Consider the following 18,396-nt stretch of genomic DNA (forward strand, 5'->3'; position numbering starts at 1 on the left):
TTGAAGGCACCGGCAAAATCAGCGTGCCAACGATCGTTCGACCGAACCCCACGCGATCGGCCGTCGAACCGACAACACAATAGCGACAGCGCCTTCACTTTAATCGAGCTCAAAATGAGTCAAGCACACCTACCAAGTTGAAATGCACAAGCTTTAACCTTCTCATGCCGTGCCCATTGTTAAGAACGGCCAGCTGCAGTGCAAGTTTTGCCAACCAGTTCCGACTGTGGAAGCAACATCTCGGGAGCATCGCCGCCAACCTCTAGCCACGGCGTGGCGAAGTCGACTTTGTGTCGATATCAGTACGCGCATCCTCCACTCTCCGTCGGTTCAGCTAGGATGCGTTGTGACTGAAGGAGTTCGACGAAGCAGGCTTTGTGCGCAACACGACAAAGCGGACCTGATCTCCTAAGGGCGGGGGAGCTGCCGCGGGGACGCCGACGGACACTCCTTCCCACGCACCGACCAAGATCAGCGCCATCTAGAATTTTAATTCTAGATGGCTTTGCCAAGACGCAAGACAACGCACTACCCGGAACGGCTCCGAGTTCTACGAAGCCCCTCTGACGTCGGCTCCGGACCATCGCCCCTGTGTGTATTCGTGTGTGCGTGTGTGTGTGTAAACCGTGCCGCGGAGAGGCGGCTAGTTTGCGATGACTAAACGAACGTTCGCATCACCTTGTATCGGGAGAGGACCGAGTGTTTAAAAACCGCTGTTGTGCGGCTGCTCAGGTCACTCTCTCTCAAGCAGTCATGTTAGACTGATGTACTTTCTCAAACAGTCACGTTAGACTGATATAAATACTGTAAATAAACCCATATTCCTCGTTCTCGATGAGAAGCAGTCCTTCCCTTCATCAACGTCATCAGCGTGGATAAGTTGGACGTCGGCATGGGCCAGCTACCTTCTAATTCATGCCCGACTCCAACCTTGAGAACGGATCACGAGCGATGGGATTGAGCCCCCAATCATAACACCATGAAGTTTGAGCCAATGTCGATACTGTTCAGCGAAGGTTAACCTGGCGCCGTCGAGTTCGTGCACTCGCTACCGGCGGACCTGAACTGAAATGTAAGCAGTTAGGTCGAACGAAACTGATATTATAGTTCAATTCTGGGCTTAGCGATTTGAAATCAGCTACACTTCACTTCGCACGGCGCGTACACAATAAGCGGTAAGCGGCGACACAGCGCTGTGCCAACGTCTGTACGTCACCGTACCTGTAGGCTGTCGGCCGCATTCGCTACGTATATGGGTGGGCCTGTACGTGTTGCTTTGCCGACACATTTCTCAATTTTAGAGATGCAGCTTGCCTCTGCGTCAAGCGGCAAACAAGAGACGATGTATTCGGTATACAGCAGCATAAACAACCGTCTCGCTCATTTATACCAACGCCGTGTGAGCGATGGCATCCGCGCGTTTTCGTGAGAGAACAACATCGCCTACAAATGAGCACTTATGCGAGCACAGTTTTCTCTAATAATGCTCTATGTCACGCTAAAACTGTAAGTATGATGGCGTTAAAGAAAAGCGAGAATGAGTAAACAGCCAGTAATATATGTATCTGGATCACAGTTGCCGTTGTTTAAGTGGTTCGGCCGCTCATATTGACTCGTCTCAGGGTGTAACTATATGGCACATATGCGTAGATATGCATGTTTTGCTACATTTTGACGCTATTTTATATCAGCGATGGACCTTTTCCACAATATTTGACTATAACAACGACCTGCGGCTGTAGCTTTCGATGTAATCCGACGCAGAAGGCTGCGCTCGAAGACTTTTTGAATATGCGAAACGTCTAAATAATGTGTAAAAAGAATACAAAAAGTGATGTCCAAGTGAAGAAATCAGTGACAAATTCCAAGGCAGCGTGCCGCCAAACGGAACTCAGCCTGCCTTTATCGGCCGCACTGTTTGCAGAACAGCGCACTCAGGCCTGCTCACCTTGTAGTCATTGAGTGCTACATGGTTTCAGGAACGACATGCTGTCTCGAAGAAGCCATTAATAATGATGCGCGATCCACGAAACGCACAACTGACGCGCATTCAACGTGGGCGCAGGCACACAAATCAACCGGCCAAAGCCCCGGGACCCTTCCAAAACGTTTTCAGCGGCGTGCGGCAGAGGGCAGGAAAATGAAAGAGGCGGATTGGAAACGACATCGTATGTGCCGCCGGAAAAATCGTCAGCGCATACTATGCGGCACATACATACGGCACATACGAGCTAAAGTCATTTTTGCAGTTTCTCACAATATGTTAGCTACAAATCCGTGTTGTCTCTGATGGCGACAACGGACTTCCATCGACACTGTGCGGAAATAAACAAAATATATTGCTGCATAGCACAAGTACCACATGCGCACACAACTTTAACTAGTACGTCCCCTACAATATGGAATAGAGGCAGCAATGTAGACAGCTTGGCCATATTTTAACAGTGCTCAAGAGACGGAAGTTGAAAGTATTAGTAATCATTCCTGCTTCAGCAATGCCGGCGCGACCAAGACGCGGGCGTGTATCATCCAAGAAACTCGATCGATCGGTGCAGTGGTGATGTGGAAATGAACTCCGGTCATGTTCAATGCATCGTGCACATATTCAATTTCTCGGCACGCATGAACTTCGGCCACTGCTGGCGCATACAACAGAAGTGGTTTCCATTCTTGGGCAGCGCACACACAAACGAAACGCGAGAAAGAAGACAGGGCAAGCGCTGGTCGAACAACTGAAAGTTTCTATATTATAAAAGGATTATATACCGAGTAATTATTCAATTCATGTGGGTGACATACAAAAACCGTCATACACTCAGGAGTGATCAATGAACAAGCTCGCTTCGTTTGCCAGTTAATTGTTTACTTCGTTCGGCGCACCGCAGTAATCCATGTGTGTCGTCTGATTTTTTCGTATCATTTTTTTGTGAATCGGCAGAATTTCACTGGTGGCACCAACCCTTTCGTGTTTACATTGCTTTCGCGACAGTTAACAACGCAATCGTAATTTTCGGCCATCCGAAGAGGCGCCGTCGCAAACAAGAGACGTTTCTCGCGCAGCGCGAACTGAACGCGGGCGCGACCGTGAAGGGAAGCGGTGGCGGAAACCTACACCCGTTGGAGGTGAAATCGTTCCGCCAGTGGAGAAACGAGCGCTGGCGTCTAGGATGAAACTTTGTCGCAATCTATCGCTGCGACGAAAAAATCGACCCGCGACTTACACAACACCAGTCAGAACCTTGCCCCTTCAGACATAGCAATCACCAAATGGGGCGTCCGTGCCCACTGCCTCACCGCGCGGGCAGCCAGCGTCGGAACGTAAACAAACTAAAAAAAAATTAAATTATGGGGTTTTACGTGCCAAAACCACTTTTTGATTATGAGGCACGCCGTAGTGGAGGACTCCGGAAATTTCGACTACCTGGGGTTCTTTAACGTGCACCTAAATCTAAGTACACGGGTGTTTTCACCCCCATCCTAATGCGGCCGCCGTGGCCGGGATTCGATCCCGCGACCTCGTGCTCAGCAGCCTAACACCATAGCCACTGAGCAACCACGGCGGTTCGTAAACAAACTCGACCACTCCGCAATGCCGGCACGTCTAGGGGGCAAACGCATACAACACGCGCTAAAAAACCTCCTTCGTAGTGCCTAGGCAGAGCCATATCTTCAAGGAGCAAAAGCCCCCAGCTTTTCTCTCTCGCGCCCGCTCTTACTCGCGCCCGCGCGCAAACGGCTGGCGATCCCTCAAATTAACGTCTCGTATACAACACACGCCACAGCCCACGGCCTGACTCGACTCTCTCCTAAGCGCGGAGGAACGAGTGAGTCGAGTCCGGCCATGCACACGCTAAGAAACTCCTCCGTAGTGTCTAGGCAGAGTCATATATCCAAGGAGCGAAAGTCCCCGCATTTCCTCTCTCGCACCCACTCTTCTCGCGCATACGCGCAAACGTCCGCCGTCTTCGCAAGTGCCACGCCCCGCTGTACCTGCTAGCAATTGTAAAACGCGCTCCTGGATAGACAGCCAGCGAGCTATGCCTACACCATCTTCCAGCGACCGCAAGCTCGCCTGGCATGCTCGTTCGCTTCTGTCGGCGCCGATGAAATCAAATGTGCTGGAATTTAAGCGTGACATAAGTGTGTACACGTTGTGCCGACTAACATGGGCGCTTTGTTATACGAGCTGCAAGCGATCGTGTCACAAGCGCCACCGGTGTCGGATTCGATGGCCGAGCGAGCTATGCCTGCGGGCTCCTAAAGCGATAGGCGGCTGGCAACGGAGCGGACACTGCGAACGCGGCCTTGCGGAAACACGTCTGCGGTGTTCGCACTGACGTGTCTATATTGCCATCGATTGTTTCAAACAAGAGAGCTGTGCAAATACGTTTGCTTTCACTTTCTGATAGCAGTTACGCAGCATTCCGAGCTTCCACGCACGGGCGCCGGTTCTTGGCGGAGCTACGCACCGCTCGCTCATTCGTACCATGTGTTCAGAATCACCGCATGCGGCAAGTTGCACACGACGAGCTGTACAACCGCTCGCACCATGTATCTCGCGCTTTACTTAGCTTGCGGTGGTTGGTCGAAAATCGCGGCGGCGTGCAACGGAGGTTAAAAATGCTGCTAAAATGGATCCTCAGCAAAGAGCGCGGTCGTAAGCGTGCCGAAAGTGCTCGAAAACATTACACGGCCACGCAGAAAGGTTTTTTATACGCAAATAAACCCATGCTCTCCGGCAGGTGCGAGTAGCCAGTGCCCGAGCGCTCGGCGGCAGCCATCTTTTATTCCTTTCGGAACGGGGCAGCTTGCAACTATTCAGAAGAAAATTCAGTTTTGTTCGTCATATCAATGCATCTTTAACGCGTACACGTCACTTTGACGCGATGAGTTTTTACGGTTTTGTGACGTCGCACGATAGGCAGGTGAAGTGGGCGCAGCCTTAAACTTTTGACCAGTAGCCGAGGACTAATGGCGAAAAGGCGTCGAATCAGAAATAACTATTTTTATTTTGTTCGGTCCAATCATGCATAATCAGTGTGTACACGTCATAACTTATGGCTAGCTATCGCGGTTTTCGTGACGTTGCGTGACAGACAGGCGAATTGGGGTGGTCCAAAGAAGGTTTTGACCAATCGCGAAGGGCTGATTGCAGAATTGGAATAGAAAACTTTGGAATAGTTTTACGTCATAGCGCCCCAGAGGTCTTGGTATAGTTGCGTTCGATCCCGTTGTCACAGGCGTTTGCGATTACTCCTCTGGTAGCCCCCGGTGGGGGTGCCACGTAAATCGCGCACGGGTACGTTTGGTCTCCAATAGAAGTCAGCGTTTTGAGAGACTCAGCTGTTGGGAAGTGTGTTGTTTCCACGGTTATTTTTGTTGGTCGGCAGATGTAAAGCCCCTCCATACATGTTTCCGTAGACCAGGAAAGCGGCGGTGGCGCGTGGATGGAGGGGCTTTAGGCAGATGCGCAGGCATAGGTTGTCCTATAGAGTTATTTGGAGCTAGATCTGCACTGCCTTCCCGAGTCGAGGTGTTGGGATATCTCGGAGTCGCAGTTCACCTTGCGGGCGAACGGCCACTCAAATAGTGTAGGGTGGGAGCGGTGGCAGTTGCTCGCGGCGCTACACTGGGAGGGAGCCTCCTTGATCGCAGGTGGTACAATCTTAAACAAAATTACACCCTTTTGCCACGCAACGATAATCGTCATCTGTCTTGTCCACATTTCCTTTCTTTAATGCGGCGAGCCCGGTACTTTCCAGTACCGAACGGCATGCGCGTTATCAGCATGGCATAGCATTCCCGACAGGAAAGTAGCGGGCGCGGCATTTTCAAGAAAGGAAACGCAAGCAATGCAGATGACGCTTATCGCTGTATGCAGAGATACACTCCAAAGGGTGTAACTTTACCTACACTCTACATTCTTAGAAAAATTCACACCCTTTGGGGTGTATCTTGTCCCACAACAATAATCGTCACCTGTCTTGCCCGCGTTTCCTTTCTTTAACGCTGCGAGCCCGGTACTTCCTAGTCACGAACGGCATGCGCGTTATCAGTGTGACGCAGCATTCTCGACAGGAAAGTAGCCAGAGCCGAGTTTTCAAGAAAGGAAACGCCAGCAAGGCAGATGACGATTGTTGTTGTGGGACAAATACACACCCCAAAGGGTGCAACCGTTTTAAGAGTGTAAAACAAAATTGCACCCTTTGGGTCGTATCTTGCCCCACAACAATAATCGTCATCTGTCTTGTGCGGATTTACTTTCTTTAATGATGCGAGCCCGGTACTTCCCAGTAGCGGACGGCATGCGCGTTATCAGCATGGCATAGCATTCCCGACAGGAAAGTAGCGGGCGCGGCGTTTTCAAGAAAGGAAACGCAAGCAAGGCAGATGACGATTATCGTTGTGTGGCAAATATACACCGCAACGGGTGTACCTTTGTCTAAGAGCGTAGGCGGGCCGGCGCCTGGCCGCTGCCGGTTGCAGCTGCTGCGTCGCATGCGTTTCTGGCATTTAGGTTGTCCGCCTTGGAGGTAGCGTTTTCGGAGCGCGGTGAGGTGTTTTCGGCAAACTGGCTGGTCGGGAGGCTTAGGCTTTATACAGAACTGGTGTCCAATCGTCTGACTGGAGCTCTTGTGCGGTTAGGTTGTGGCCTTTAACTTTCTACGTTAACGGCTGCCATCGGCGGCGGTATCGGCGAAGGCAGGGTCTGATAGAGGCTTAGCTCGGCAGCAGAGCTTCTCGGTCCGACAATCGTTCTTAGCACAAAAAGAAGTCGGATTTCGCCCGGAATGGGCGGTTTCAGTCTTCCTTAGGCACTGATGTCACTTTTCGAGCAGGTTAGTGGCTGTAGGTTTGGAACAAAATGCCGGACCTCTGCGCAACTCTGCTTCTCTTTGGGAGCATATTACAGGTACATTACCTGTATCAATAGGGGCCATCCTATCATACGGGTGTCACGGCGCACTTTATTTCTCGATCGCGATTGGTTCCTTTGCGCAAGGGAGCCAATCGCAGTCGAGAATTTCAATCCGGATCGGGCATGATTGCGATCGAAAGTGGTCATGTGCCACCGGTATCACTAGGGTGGCTAGAATGTACCATCCCCCCACGGACGCGCGTACCGCCGATAGAGGCAAACTTACCAGCGCAAGACACCCACTAGAGATGTGCCTCATAAGGAGTTGTCTGAGTGATGACAACAGACATTAATTGCAAATAAATTTCCACTCTGTGGGTAACTGCTGCAAGTTTAGTTTTCTTAACTCAATCAGAGGCACACTACAGTTTCATGTCAGAAAATCGGCTGCGTGTAAGATTTGGGTGCACCCTTTCTACTGTTAAAAACTGGGTATGCGTCAGAACTGGGTAAATACTGCCAAATATAAAGCAGCACTGTGTTTGGATGAACTTTTCTGTCCCTTATTTCGAGCCGCCAGATAATTCAGTCAATTCTGTCGGTTCCTTCAAGGTCGAATAATGAAGTCGAATATTTGCAAACAGAACTTTCCCATATGTTTAAGATATGCGCCTAGTAGCAGGAATGTCACAATGAAAACCAACCCGAAAAAGAAGTGTTAAAAAGAGTACACAATGGCAAATAGAGCACTTCTTAAATCAAGTTTAATATTTTTTGCAGTTTTGCACAATCTGCATACATTTTTCCAATAGTGTAATCATAACACTGTGCTAGAAGAAACGCAAGCCACATATAGTTCATGAATTTATCAGCTTTAATTCCGTTGCCATGTTTGCTCATCAAACGTTCAAACAGAAAACCATGTTGCACTTCAAGTTTGCAGCCAGTAGCGTTTACAACAGATAAATAAACATCAAGTCATGGCTGTAAAGCAAGTACAAAAAATATACCTGTACCCGCAAAAACATCTTTAATTCCTCACAAGTGCGGGGATCAACAGGTTTTACACTGCAATAAATGCTATACTTCCATTAGGAAGAATTCGAAATTTACGTCTTCAAAACCATGCCATGCACAATATTTGCAGATTCCAGCTGCGCTATATAAAGCAGCATTCTTATAAGCAGACATACACACTATAAAATGGTAGCAATGAGTTTCAACTCTGAAACCACAACAGAAACACACATTCAGGACATGCATCATTATCTCACTTAGGCACACACAGTATCAAAAACATTGTAGACCACACAATGTATACAGCGGGCATCTGCTACAAGTTAACAGCACACCATCACTGCAAGTCAATGTATGCCGATAACAAAAAAAATTTTTTTGCATCAATGACGTTAGAAATGGTGCCCATTGTCATAAAACAAAGTCAAAACATCTTGCTGCAAGCTTAATACAGTCAGCCAGAATGTGTCAAGGAGCAGGAGAGCACCCCTCTCGATACACCAATGCATGAACATATGGTAAAGGAATACAGTAAAGGCTGGTTAATTCACAACTCGTCAATTCAAAATTTCGGATAATTCGAAGTAGCCGCCATGTTCCGTCCAGCAATATGTAACACATCCCGCTAATTCACACTGAAATCCGCACCGCCACCGATAATTCGAACTCTGCGCCATCGTGGATGGGGAGAGTGCTAGTGCGCAGGAGTCGCAGTTTTGCGCGAAAGGACAAGCATCAATTGCGATAGCAAATTATTAGACATCGATAGGAAGCAAGGATAGTAATTTTATCGGCCATATAAACTTGTAAATATTCGCTTACTAACTAAATTAACAAGCATGGTGTCTTGCGTGCACAATCAAGCATGAACCTATCTCACTCAATGACTGTGGACACTCGCTGTAAGAATGCTGGCATGAGGAAGAGCAGCAGCAACAGCGAGCAAATTGCCCTTCGTGTTGCTTCTCGCTTCAACGTGAACTGAGCAGCGAGAACACAGCGCACACAAAGCTATCAGCTCTTGGCACGCTTAGATTCTGAACCCACAGCAGATCACTTTCGAGATAGGGCCCATGTGGCTGCGCTCAGCCACACCATACGCAGCCTCTGCTGGAGTATAACACATATAGCAAGTATAACAAGCTGCATTACACCTTTGAAGCAAGTCTCCGATTAAGGAAAGTGAATGATGTCACTTGAAGCAGAGCAAGAGAATTGGAAGTTCCAAGGAAAATGAAATTTGCAGGAGCATGGTGCTATGCGTCATTCAATATATTGAATGTGCTGCTGGATGGAGTTTGATATGGGCATACTACTACTCCACTACATGCGACCTTCAATGTGATATTTTCATTATTTAACATACACAATTCAAAATATCTAGGTTTGTTATAACTGGGCTCAACCATATTACAAGAAAAGTACATGAAAACTGTCCATATACACAGCATGGTCTTTGCACAGCTGCAAACATTTTTTTCTGCTTGTACACACCACTGGGACTCTACTAAACAATATGTGTTCCTCTGAAGTATATGATCTTACATCATATCAGTTAGCACTCCTACAGCCAAAATCACAGTACTTCTTGTTTTCCACAGGGACTGCAATTTAAGATGTACAGTTACGTTAAATTCATAGGAGGCAGACTGGCAATCAGAAAAAGCACCATCTAATAGGCACTACATGTATGAGCAGTCATGTTGTGAGGGGCCTACACACAACACAACTCATTTGCAAATTGATGAATACATTTTGTAAAATGTATGCATTTACCCAGACTCAAGAATGCTCCAAGGAAGTTTATTTTAATATTTATAACTATGCTTGTTATAAGCCTTATATTTTTCCTTAAGGCTGCATATAAATAGAGGTGCAATTGCAGGACATTTATAATAGGCAGACTGGTGGTACGAAACAGAAGCACTTACAGTTCTGTTAGAATATCTCATTAAAAAATATACATTTCCACAGGTCCACACAATATGTGCACAACATGCTCTGTAAATGTCTTTTTTTACATCTATTTTTATTTTATTTATTTTATTTGTGTATGTGTTTGTATGGCAAATGAATGTACGAATCGTCTAAACCTGAGACATAAATAGCAGCAAGTGTAAGACCACCTCAAATAATTTACTATAGGATACTTTTCTATAAACAATTTTCAGTTTCAGTACGCAGGAAGTGTCTTTCTACGCATGATGTACGCATGATGTCTTTATATGCTGGCTCACTCCATTCCTGTTATTGATGCGTTTGCTACGCATGAGCACAGCTAGAAGAAATGCTTGCAGAATTCCTGTTGGCCTTTTTTTATTAGCAACATTATCATACCTAGCCTCACTGCTATACAGAGTCAGCATATTTAGCACTGTGTCATAATGTCACAATAATGTCGATGATGCCAGGTCAGGTGTTTCGAGTCTAACTTTAGTACTGATTTAATGTAGTGTGAAAAGCGTGTGGGAGAGTTTCTGAAACTTTGAAAATATATGCCAGTCCTCCTTAAGAAACACTGGAAAACTTTTCTTGCAACCTGAGAAATATGTTGGAATAAGGGTGATGAATTTATGTGAATATATATTCATAGAGAAAATTTTGAAAAGCACTTAATTTGAAAATAGGCATAAAGAGTGCAATGTTGACTTATCGTTCTCTCTCAACTTATCGGTTCCTCCTAGCTGTGGCAGAGCCAATAGTGATGGCTTGCCTACATCATTTTTCTTTTTCTCCTTCTTACAGTGCACTTATGGTAACCTTTAAGGCTGGTGTCAGACAAAGGTGCCTGAGAGCAACAAAGGAGTGGTGACTGGATAGGCAGGACATGTTAACTATCACTGCTTTCCCCCCCCCCCCCTTTTTTTAAGAAACTCTGTAAGGGTGCACAAACTTTTTGTACAAATAATTACTGGTTGTGGACACTTGCCCAATGGCTGGTGCCTGCAGGCCGTCATGTTGGCTGTAGTGTCACCGCTGACGTGGCATAAGGCAGAAAAAGAGTGGGGAGCCTCAAAAGACATGGGAGAGAGCAAGTGACCTAAATGTGAGATTGTACACTCCCGGTTGCACGTGGCAGAATAATATTTGCCTCGCATGTCTACAGCAGCACTGTAGACAGATCAGGAACATTTTCTTACCCTGTTCAAAAAGTGTTTAAATGCTTCTTTAACCTTTAACTCAAGAGTTCAAGAAAACAAAAGACGAGGGAAAGGAAGGTGGGCTGGTAATGAAACAAAAGCACAAAAAATACCATCTATGATGTGAACAAGTGCATGGATAACAAAGAAGACATCACAATTGAGTGGCACATGTGCATGCGCAGAAAAAAAAGGAGAGAAAATTACAACAAGAGCTTGAGCTACCACACAAGCCTAGCTAAGAGTGTTAGTCTGACTCACTACACCAGCTAATACCTCTGCCAATCAAATACTTCTCCTCACATGCTTGCCTTGTGTGGCCGTTCGTGCTCTTTCAGTCATCTTCATCTTCTTTTTGTGTGCACCACATAGGCATCATTAAATTTAAATTTCCTCTTTCTTTGTCTATGCACTTCATCATACAAGGCAACATTTCTCACAAACACCATCACCTGTTTTTTCATGACAAACTTACTGTACGTGCCGCTTTCCTGCAAACTCCCTCTAATTACAGTAGAACCTCGTTCATATTATCCTTTTCGTATGATTTCCCCGGTGCCAATGTTTGCGATTAAGAACAAAAAAAAATTGCCTGATACAGTGTGCTTCATTTTTTTCCCAGTTAATACGTTCCCAGAAAACACAATCTTCAGTACCAACATTCCATACATTCCGTACAGTTTTCCGGCCGCTACACCCCATGTGAACAAGAAAAGGAATGAGGCATGCACGATTGAGAGCAGTAGACACCCGCCACAGCAGCTTCCCTGCAGTACTCGCCGGCCCATGCCACATTAAAAACCCGGTACACACTCAGTTTGCTCTTCCAATGCCAGCAAATCTTTTCACTGGTTGTTGCACATCGCATTCACAGCTATTGCCGTCAACTCTCTTGCAATAAGCATCTTGATCTGTCTGTTTGATAATGCGTGTGGCATAGTGTCATTGGAAGTGTACCGCATGCTTTTAAAAGGCGACACTCCAAACGCACCGCCGTACCCTGCTGTAGCCGGCGCAATGAGAGCATCATGTTTTGCTCTGACAGCATTATATGTTGTCGTCGCCCACCAGCTCAATTTCATTTTGGTTTCCCATTGCCACCTTAGAACACTATGCAATAGGAAAATGACAAAGTGCATCGCGGGTCGCTCAAGCCCCACCAGCTCAGTGCTTGTTGGAGTCTTGTGCTGCAACGATTCACTAACGCTTCACATTATGTAGATGTCAACCACAGTTAAGTCAGCCAAATCTTTAGTGACTTCGGGTTGCACGACTTCCCGGTTAGTACTTCCTTTCTCACATTTCTTTCCAAAACATTTGGATGAGGTTCACCTATTCTTGTTTACTTATTACTTTTCCTCAATATAATCTCTCATATTAAGTATATGATAACGATAATTAGAATAAATTAGACAAATTAATTGCAACAATTTAATTAATGTATGCATTTCATAATGACAATGCTTCTGGTGTCACGGCATTCTGTTCTGCTGTCCCAAATGACAATTACAAAAAAAAAAAAAACGGGTACACCGCTCTAACAGCCTAATTACTAAAATAGACAATGCAAAATGCAGAATACAATGTGTATACCTGACATTAGCCATACATCGAAACTCTATCTTGGGCACAAAACAGCTGCTGCTAACAACTTATGAAGTGCATGTAAGGAGAGATAGTCATAGTCTAGGCTTACATGCAAATGACATTCGTTCCAGCCTGACAGTGGTTCAATATAAGCAACCAATGAGCAAGCAGTAAGTGGTGTGCAGAGTACAGGGGCTCATAGAGCTGGAGGGATGCAAGCAAAGTCCATTTATTTTTTCTTTCCTTCTTGCTTCTACTTTTTACATTTTACACACTGGTATCAAGTGCTATACACAGTCAACCAGCTCTACTGTATAGTTCTATTGGAAGCACCACTGAATGAAAGGCATCAAGAGTTCCAAGCAAAATATTTTGATCATGCACTAAACCAGAATGTTGAAATTTACTTAAAGTCTAACAAGTGACATCAGCGCAAGCAGTTTTCCATTTCAGCTTAAACAAAAGGCAGGTAGAAATATTCTGGCTAAAAGTGTCACTTCTTGATATGCCCTCTTAATAAGACCTTAACAAATAGTAAAACAATTATTGTGCCCTTGCACAAGCTTCTCTCAAAAAGCATGGTTACTAATGGCTAAAAATTATTTGCCAGTCAACAAAATGCACAACATGGCTCACACTGATTATAAATACTAGGTATGCATAAGAGACATGCAGCACTAAATATGTGTTGCCTGAGCAGTATCTTTCTGGCAAGGTGAATTACTCAACAAACAAGGAAATCCCTTGAGCATTGCCACAATATACAAATAGCAAGAGCATCAAGTGAAATGCTGCATGTGCCTGTAAAGCTTACACAAAGTGAAAATTTTCTTATGAAATGCTAAGAAAGTGACTTAGTCCCACATATGCTACAATGGCACCCTGTTGGATTATACAATCACTTCTCATCACCAGTCCACTACAGAATACAGATGAAAAATATTGGTGCACACCACTAAACATGGAACGGCAAGAAACTTGAGGAACAGCACAGCCTGCTTTTGGCACTTGTCAAGCTTATTTGCCAAATTTTACACAGAGCACATCCTCCACTTTCTAATCACTGTACCTGGCTTAGAGCCACTTCAATGATTAATGGCAAGATTCTTGGCATAAAATTAAAAAAACAAAAAAGAGGCATAACCAGGCCTGAACAGCTCGCTTAGCTAAGCCAATCAAGCGCTACTTTTTGCAGTATCACAGTTTTTTGTATAAAGACAATAGGGTGTAGGGATGTACAAAATTAAGGGCAGTGGAGAAAAACAGCCAGTACCCTCTGGATCTGAGCAACAAGCCACACTTGTACAAAAGCAAATAACTTAAATAACTGACACTCAGCATCTCCAAGTATACTCCGAATAAAATTATTCCAAGAAAAGCATTAAAATCTACCAGCCTAAGCAGCAATATCATGCAGCTAGTAGAGCCAAACTGTGATCCAGCTTGGTACAGCAAATGTGCCATGTGCATGCCCAAATAGACACAGCTGAAGAAAATAAAGTTTAAAATAAAAAGAAGCCACTGGCAGAGCACAGTCCACTTACACAGAAGCCAATAATTGGCCCTCAGAGGCAATTATCGACTAAGCCTAAGCATAAGCCTAAGCAGCAACACCGTGTGGCTTAGCAGAACTAAACCCTGGTCCAGGTTGGTACAGCAAATGCGCCATGTGCATACCCAAATAGACAAAGATGCAAAAAAAAGAAAAGGCCACTGCTGTGCACAGTTCACTCATGCAGGAGCCAACTCATTGGCAAGAGGCTCGTACACACTACACATTACACAACAGTGCAAATTAATCCTCCCCCTTCTGTGCTCACTGATTGCAGATACTGAAGTGCAAATATTGGTAGGTCTTCAGACAGATGCCTCATGCTGATCAGCCACGTGTCCTCTTTGCTGTCATGTGTACCAATGACCACCTGTAGAAAGAAGGAATCTATTGAGTTGAACATTACCATGCTGCAGCATCACTCCTGCATGGCACACAGGCAGAGCTCCATGCCAATCACTGAGCAGAACTGTGCAATCTAAAAGGATTGTAAACTGAAAATATTATTCACCAATAGTGTCACACATCTAAAGTTGGCAGAGCTTATCAAAATGGTATGACATACAAAAGCTGATAAAAGGAAAATACAGAGGAAACCAAAGGTTGACACTAAACTCAACAAACATAGACACTTCACAGCATAGCTACATGGGTATTGCCATCTTCAGGCACATCACTGCACTACTATCATTTTAGTCTCCTTTATCAATAGCAGATGACACACTGGATCACTTCACAAAAGTTCTCTTTTGTCTTTCTGAATGAATTATTAGTTTGTACAAGATGCAATAGTTTTGACAGAATGGGAAAATGAAATATGCTGGTGCTGTTGGTAATGACACTATCACCGTATTACGGCTTGATAATGTGCCATTAACCTTTTGTCTGCCTGGCATTTTGGCTGTTTCCACCCACCATCTGCCACAGGTTTTTCTTAAGTATGTCAAGTTCAGTTTTTCTAAGTAACAGATTAGCAGGCTTTAGCTTCATATGGCATTTAGTGATGATATGTTGCTGAAATGTTTACAAAGTGTCCTGCTCCAAATATTAAAATACAAATTATGTTATGCTAATCACTGATTTGGACCCTTCGTTGCTATCACTATCCCTTGAAAACAACTCACAGTAAATATCGGTGCCCTTTGAGTCAGAGTTCACAAGAAGGTCAAATTTTTGCATAAATCAAAAACCGAAGGAGCAAGTGGAAATTGTGACACAGTTTTACACGGGCATGGACAAAGTGTGCCCAGGCACCCAGATGAATCGAGCATTGACTTGGGCATGGCACTTGACAGGGTTAACACCCATGTCAGCACATGTGTGTCCGCTATTAAAATGATGCCCAATCACCCACATGCTCATTTTTCCTCAACATCCTTGCAACAGCTAACATTTCTCACCAATTAAGAATGGAGTAATCCATGGTGACAGCACACAAACTGTTGATAATTTTGTCCTCAGTGCCTCTATAGTTACTACTATCAGTTGCATAACCAGAAACTTATTTTGGGCCTCTTGAAATGGGCTCTCTTCACTGTTTGCTCACCCTATTCATGCCCACTAGCAGGTGTGTCACCTGCAGGAGAGGTGAAATGACTGAGTAAATTGCCCAAATATTCACTATTGCAAATACTGTAATTACTGTAAATAGGCCTTCTGTACTTTTTGCTCCCTACTCTACTTTCTCCAATTCTGTTCCCTGGTGTTCAGGTGTCAGCCATCGCCAGTAGGCCAGCAAAACTCTCTCTCGTTCTTCCAACAAGCACAAATCTGGTTGCTTTTTTCCACAATCAGATGTGAGCTGATGGGGACGCATAGTAAGCTGTACATTTTGCCGGCTTGTTCCTGGCATGACGGCGAAGACGTTTTGTGCACAAGAGAGGGATTTTCCCACATGACACCCTGCCCCCCTCCTTTCGGACCTTGACTTGCTTTCACATTCAACTTTTCCCTTTCATCTGTGTTGCCCTTTCTGAGCCCACCTCTTGATACTTTTTGCTCCTTAGCATGGGCGAAAAGGGGAGTTTGAGCCTCCAAACATACCCCCGCCCCCTGGCTATGCCAATGACTACAATTGCCTCCCTTGAATGTCCGGAAGCTAGACTGATAATTCCTTGACATTTATTAGCATCAAGTAGAGTGAAAGCCACAAGTGTGTGAAGCTGTACCCACTAAGTTATGCTATTGCGTTATTAGATTATTGCCCAACAAATTTTCCATTTGGAAAAAAGTAAACATTAGAAGTAATTCAAATCTTGCACCAAAGCACTCACTCTGTCATTTTGTTCTTCGATGAGGCTGCAGTTGGCTGAGGGTTTCCTTCTTTATAAGGATTTATGTACTCAGAATAAAGGTTGTTGAAACTAAAACATCCCCTTCTGAAGAGCAGTACTTCCTACAACATGTCTAGGAACATGTGTTTATACAGCCAGGGAGATGTTTCTCGTTTATCGTCATGATTGCTGGTACAGTTCATCAAACTTAGGTACGTGTGTGAGCTCTTACTGACTATCTGCTACTGCTAATTAATTGAAATGTGCTTAACAATAACCAAAATCTTCATTCAGAATAAACACAGAAGTGTAACTTGAGGCAAAGCACAAAAAACACGAGGACAAGAGAAGGAAATGAAGACACAGCGCTGTGTCTCCGCTTCCTTCTCTGGTCCTCGTGTTTTTTTGTACTTTGCCTCAAGTTATGCAGTACCAACTAGCCCACTAGTCTGTTCTCTAGAACAGAAGTGTAGTGACGAGTGTACAAAAGGCCACTCAACTGTTTACAATTCATTCATCCTTACAACTTACTCATAATGCATTCATGTCGGAGCTAAAAACATTAGAGTAGTTAATTTTTTGCTAGAATAAATTGAACTGCAGTGGATAACCACTCATTTATGCTCTACAACAACCATTCATTCAAAAATGCACTAGCTATAAAGCTGCATCCGCACAAGTCGAACTCTCAAGCTGCACAGAAAGAGCATACGGTGCCACATTGCTGTGCCTGTGGACAGAATATTAATATGTGAAATTGTGAGTTCATGTGTAGTGCGGATGCTGCTTTTAAGCTAGTACAGTATGTAATGAATAGCTATTACCAAGAAGAAGTTAATGGTTATAAACCGTAAATGGATTCGTTCTAGTAAAAATCGACAGCTCAATTTCTAAGACGTTATATCAGAGTACATATGTTGTGTTTAGTGGCAAGTATTACATGAAACTAAAACATTTTTAAACCATTTTTTTAACTTCATGACAATGAAAAGAAAAAAAAAAAGATGGAACAAATTTAATGCGGTCATACATTCGGTGCCCTGCTAATAGCTGCTTTAGTGACTGTGAGGAGCATACAAAGTTTCAGTGATGAACATTAATTGATAATAAGGTTACGAGAAGCAACTGTAAGGAATATGGCCCCGAGACTGCTTAAAAAAACGTGTTTTAGACCCAAACAGGTGCGCCTGTCAGCAGTTTGAGAACTCTCTATAGCATTTCAACAGAACAAAATAGAAATGATGTAATTCTTTTGGCAACACAATTTCAGATGTCTTGGCATGCTTAAAATGCTAAAAAAAAAAAAAAAAATTAATGTATTTCACAAGGCGGTGATGTACCTTAAGTGCCCGTTTTCATCTACACCAAAAATTTCAGGGATTTTTTTGAAGTACACCTCTAGGAGTCTCTTTGCCACCTATGATAATGAAGAAAATGATAGCAAAGGCACTCGCAATGGCCAACAGTTGTAATAAATCTGACTCAGTTTCTTTATTATTCAATGCTGCCATGTCTTGAAAATTAGTGAAGGCAATGGTGTGGCGAAAAAGGTGCGCGTCAGAAATGTGTTCCAACATGACACTACAAAGAGCCCAGCATAAGAAAGAGACAAACATCAATACTATATTGAGTTATAACATTGGTAGTGCCCTACCTCACTGCAAGTAGAGGCTGGCTGCAAAAACAATGTCCCGCCGAATCAGGCGTGACGCTTCCTCCATCTTGGTGCGAAGTTCAGGATTGCCAACAATACCTGCAGCAGTCTTGACATCCTTGAGAAGCTCATCCAGGCGTTGAATGCACCTGACTATAATACCTTCTTGAACTTCTGTCAGCTCCATGATGTGTGCAAAATGCTGCATTAAAGGGCAGAATACAAATAATGTTTCAAGCAGCCTTATCTCAAACTTTTTAAATGTGGAATGAAGCTCTGAACCAATCAATTTACAAGACAGCAAAAAAAAAAAA

General features: G+C 44.5%; 1 protein-coding gene across 10 annotated transcripts in view; it reads right to left on the reverse strand.

The window, feature by feature from the left end:
- Positions 1 to 7,710: 7,710 nt before the first annotated feature.
- The window catches only part of tst (superkiller complex helicase subunit twister), a 132,212-nt gene continuing 121,526 nt past the window's right edge, over positions 7,711 to 18,396 (reverse strand). For all 10 annotated transcript variants that reach the window (XM_075692247.1, XM_075692238.1, XM_075692231.1 and 7 more), the window contains 2 exons: positions 18,083 to 18,284; positions 7,711 to 14,525 (listed from right to left, as the gene is read on the reverse strand). In XM_075692247.1, the coding sequence (XP_075548362.1) occupies positions 18,084 to 18,284 (201 nt within the window). In that variant the 3' untranslated portion in view covers positions 7,711 to 14,525; position 18,083. The remainder of the gene's footprint in view (positions 14,526 to 18,082; positions 18,285 to 18,396) is intronic.

Source organism: Dermacentor variabilis, chromosome 1 (assembly GCF_050947875.1).
Source record: "Dermacentor variabilis isolate Ectoservices chromosome 1, ASM5094787v1, whole genome shotgun sequence".
In the NCBI taxonomy this organism is placed as follows: Eukaryota; Metazoa; Arthropoda; class Arachnida; order Ixodida; family Ixodidae; genus Dermacentor; species Dermacentor variabilis.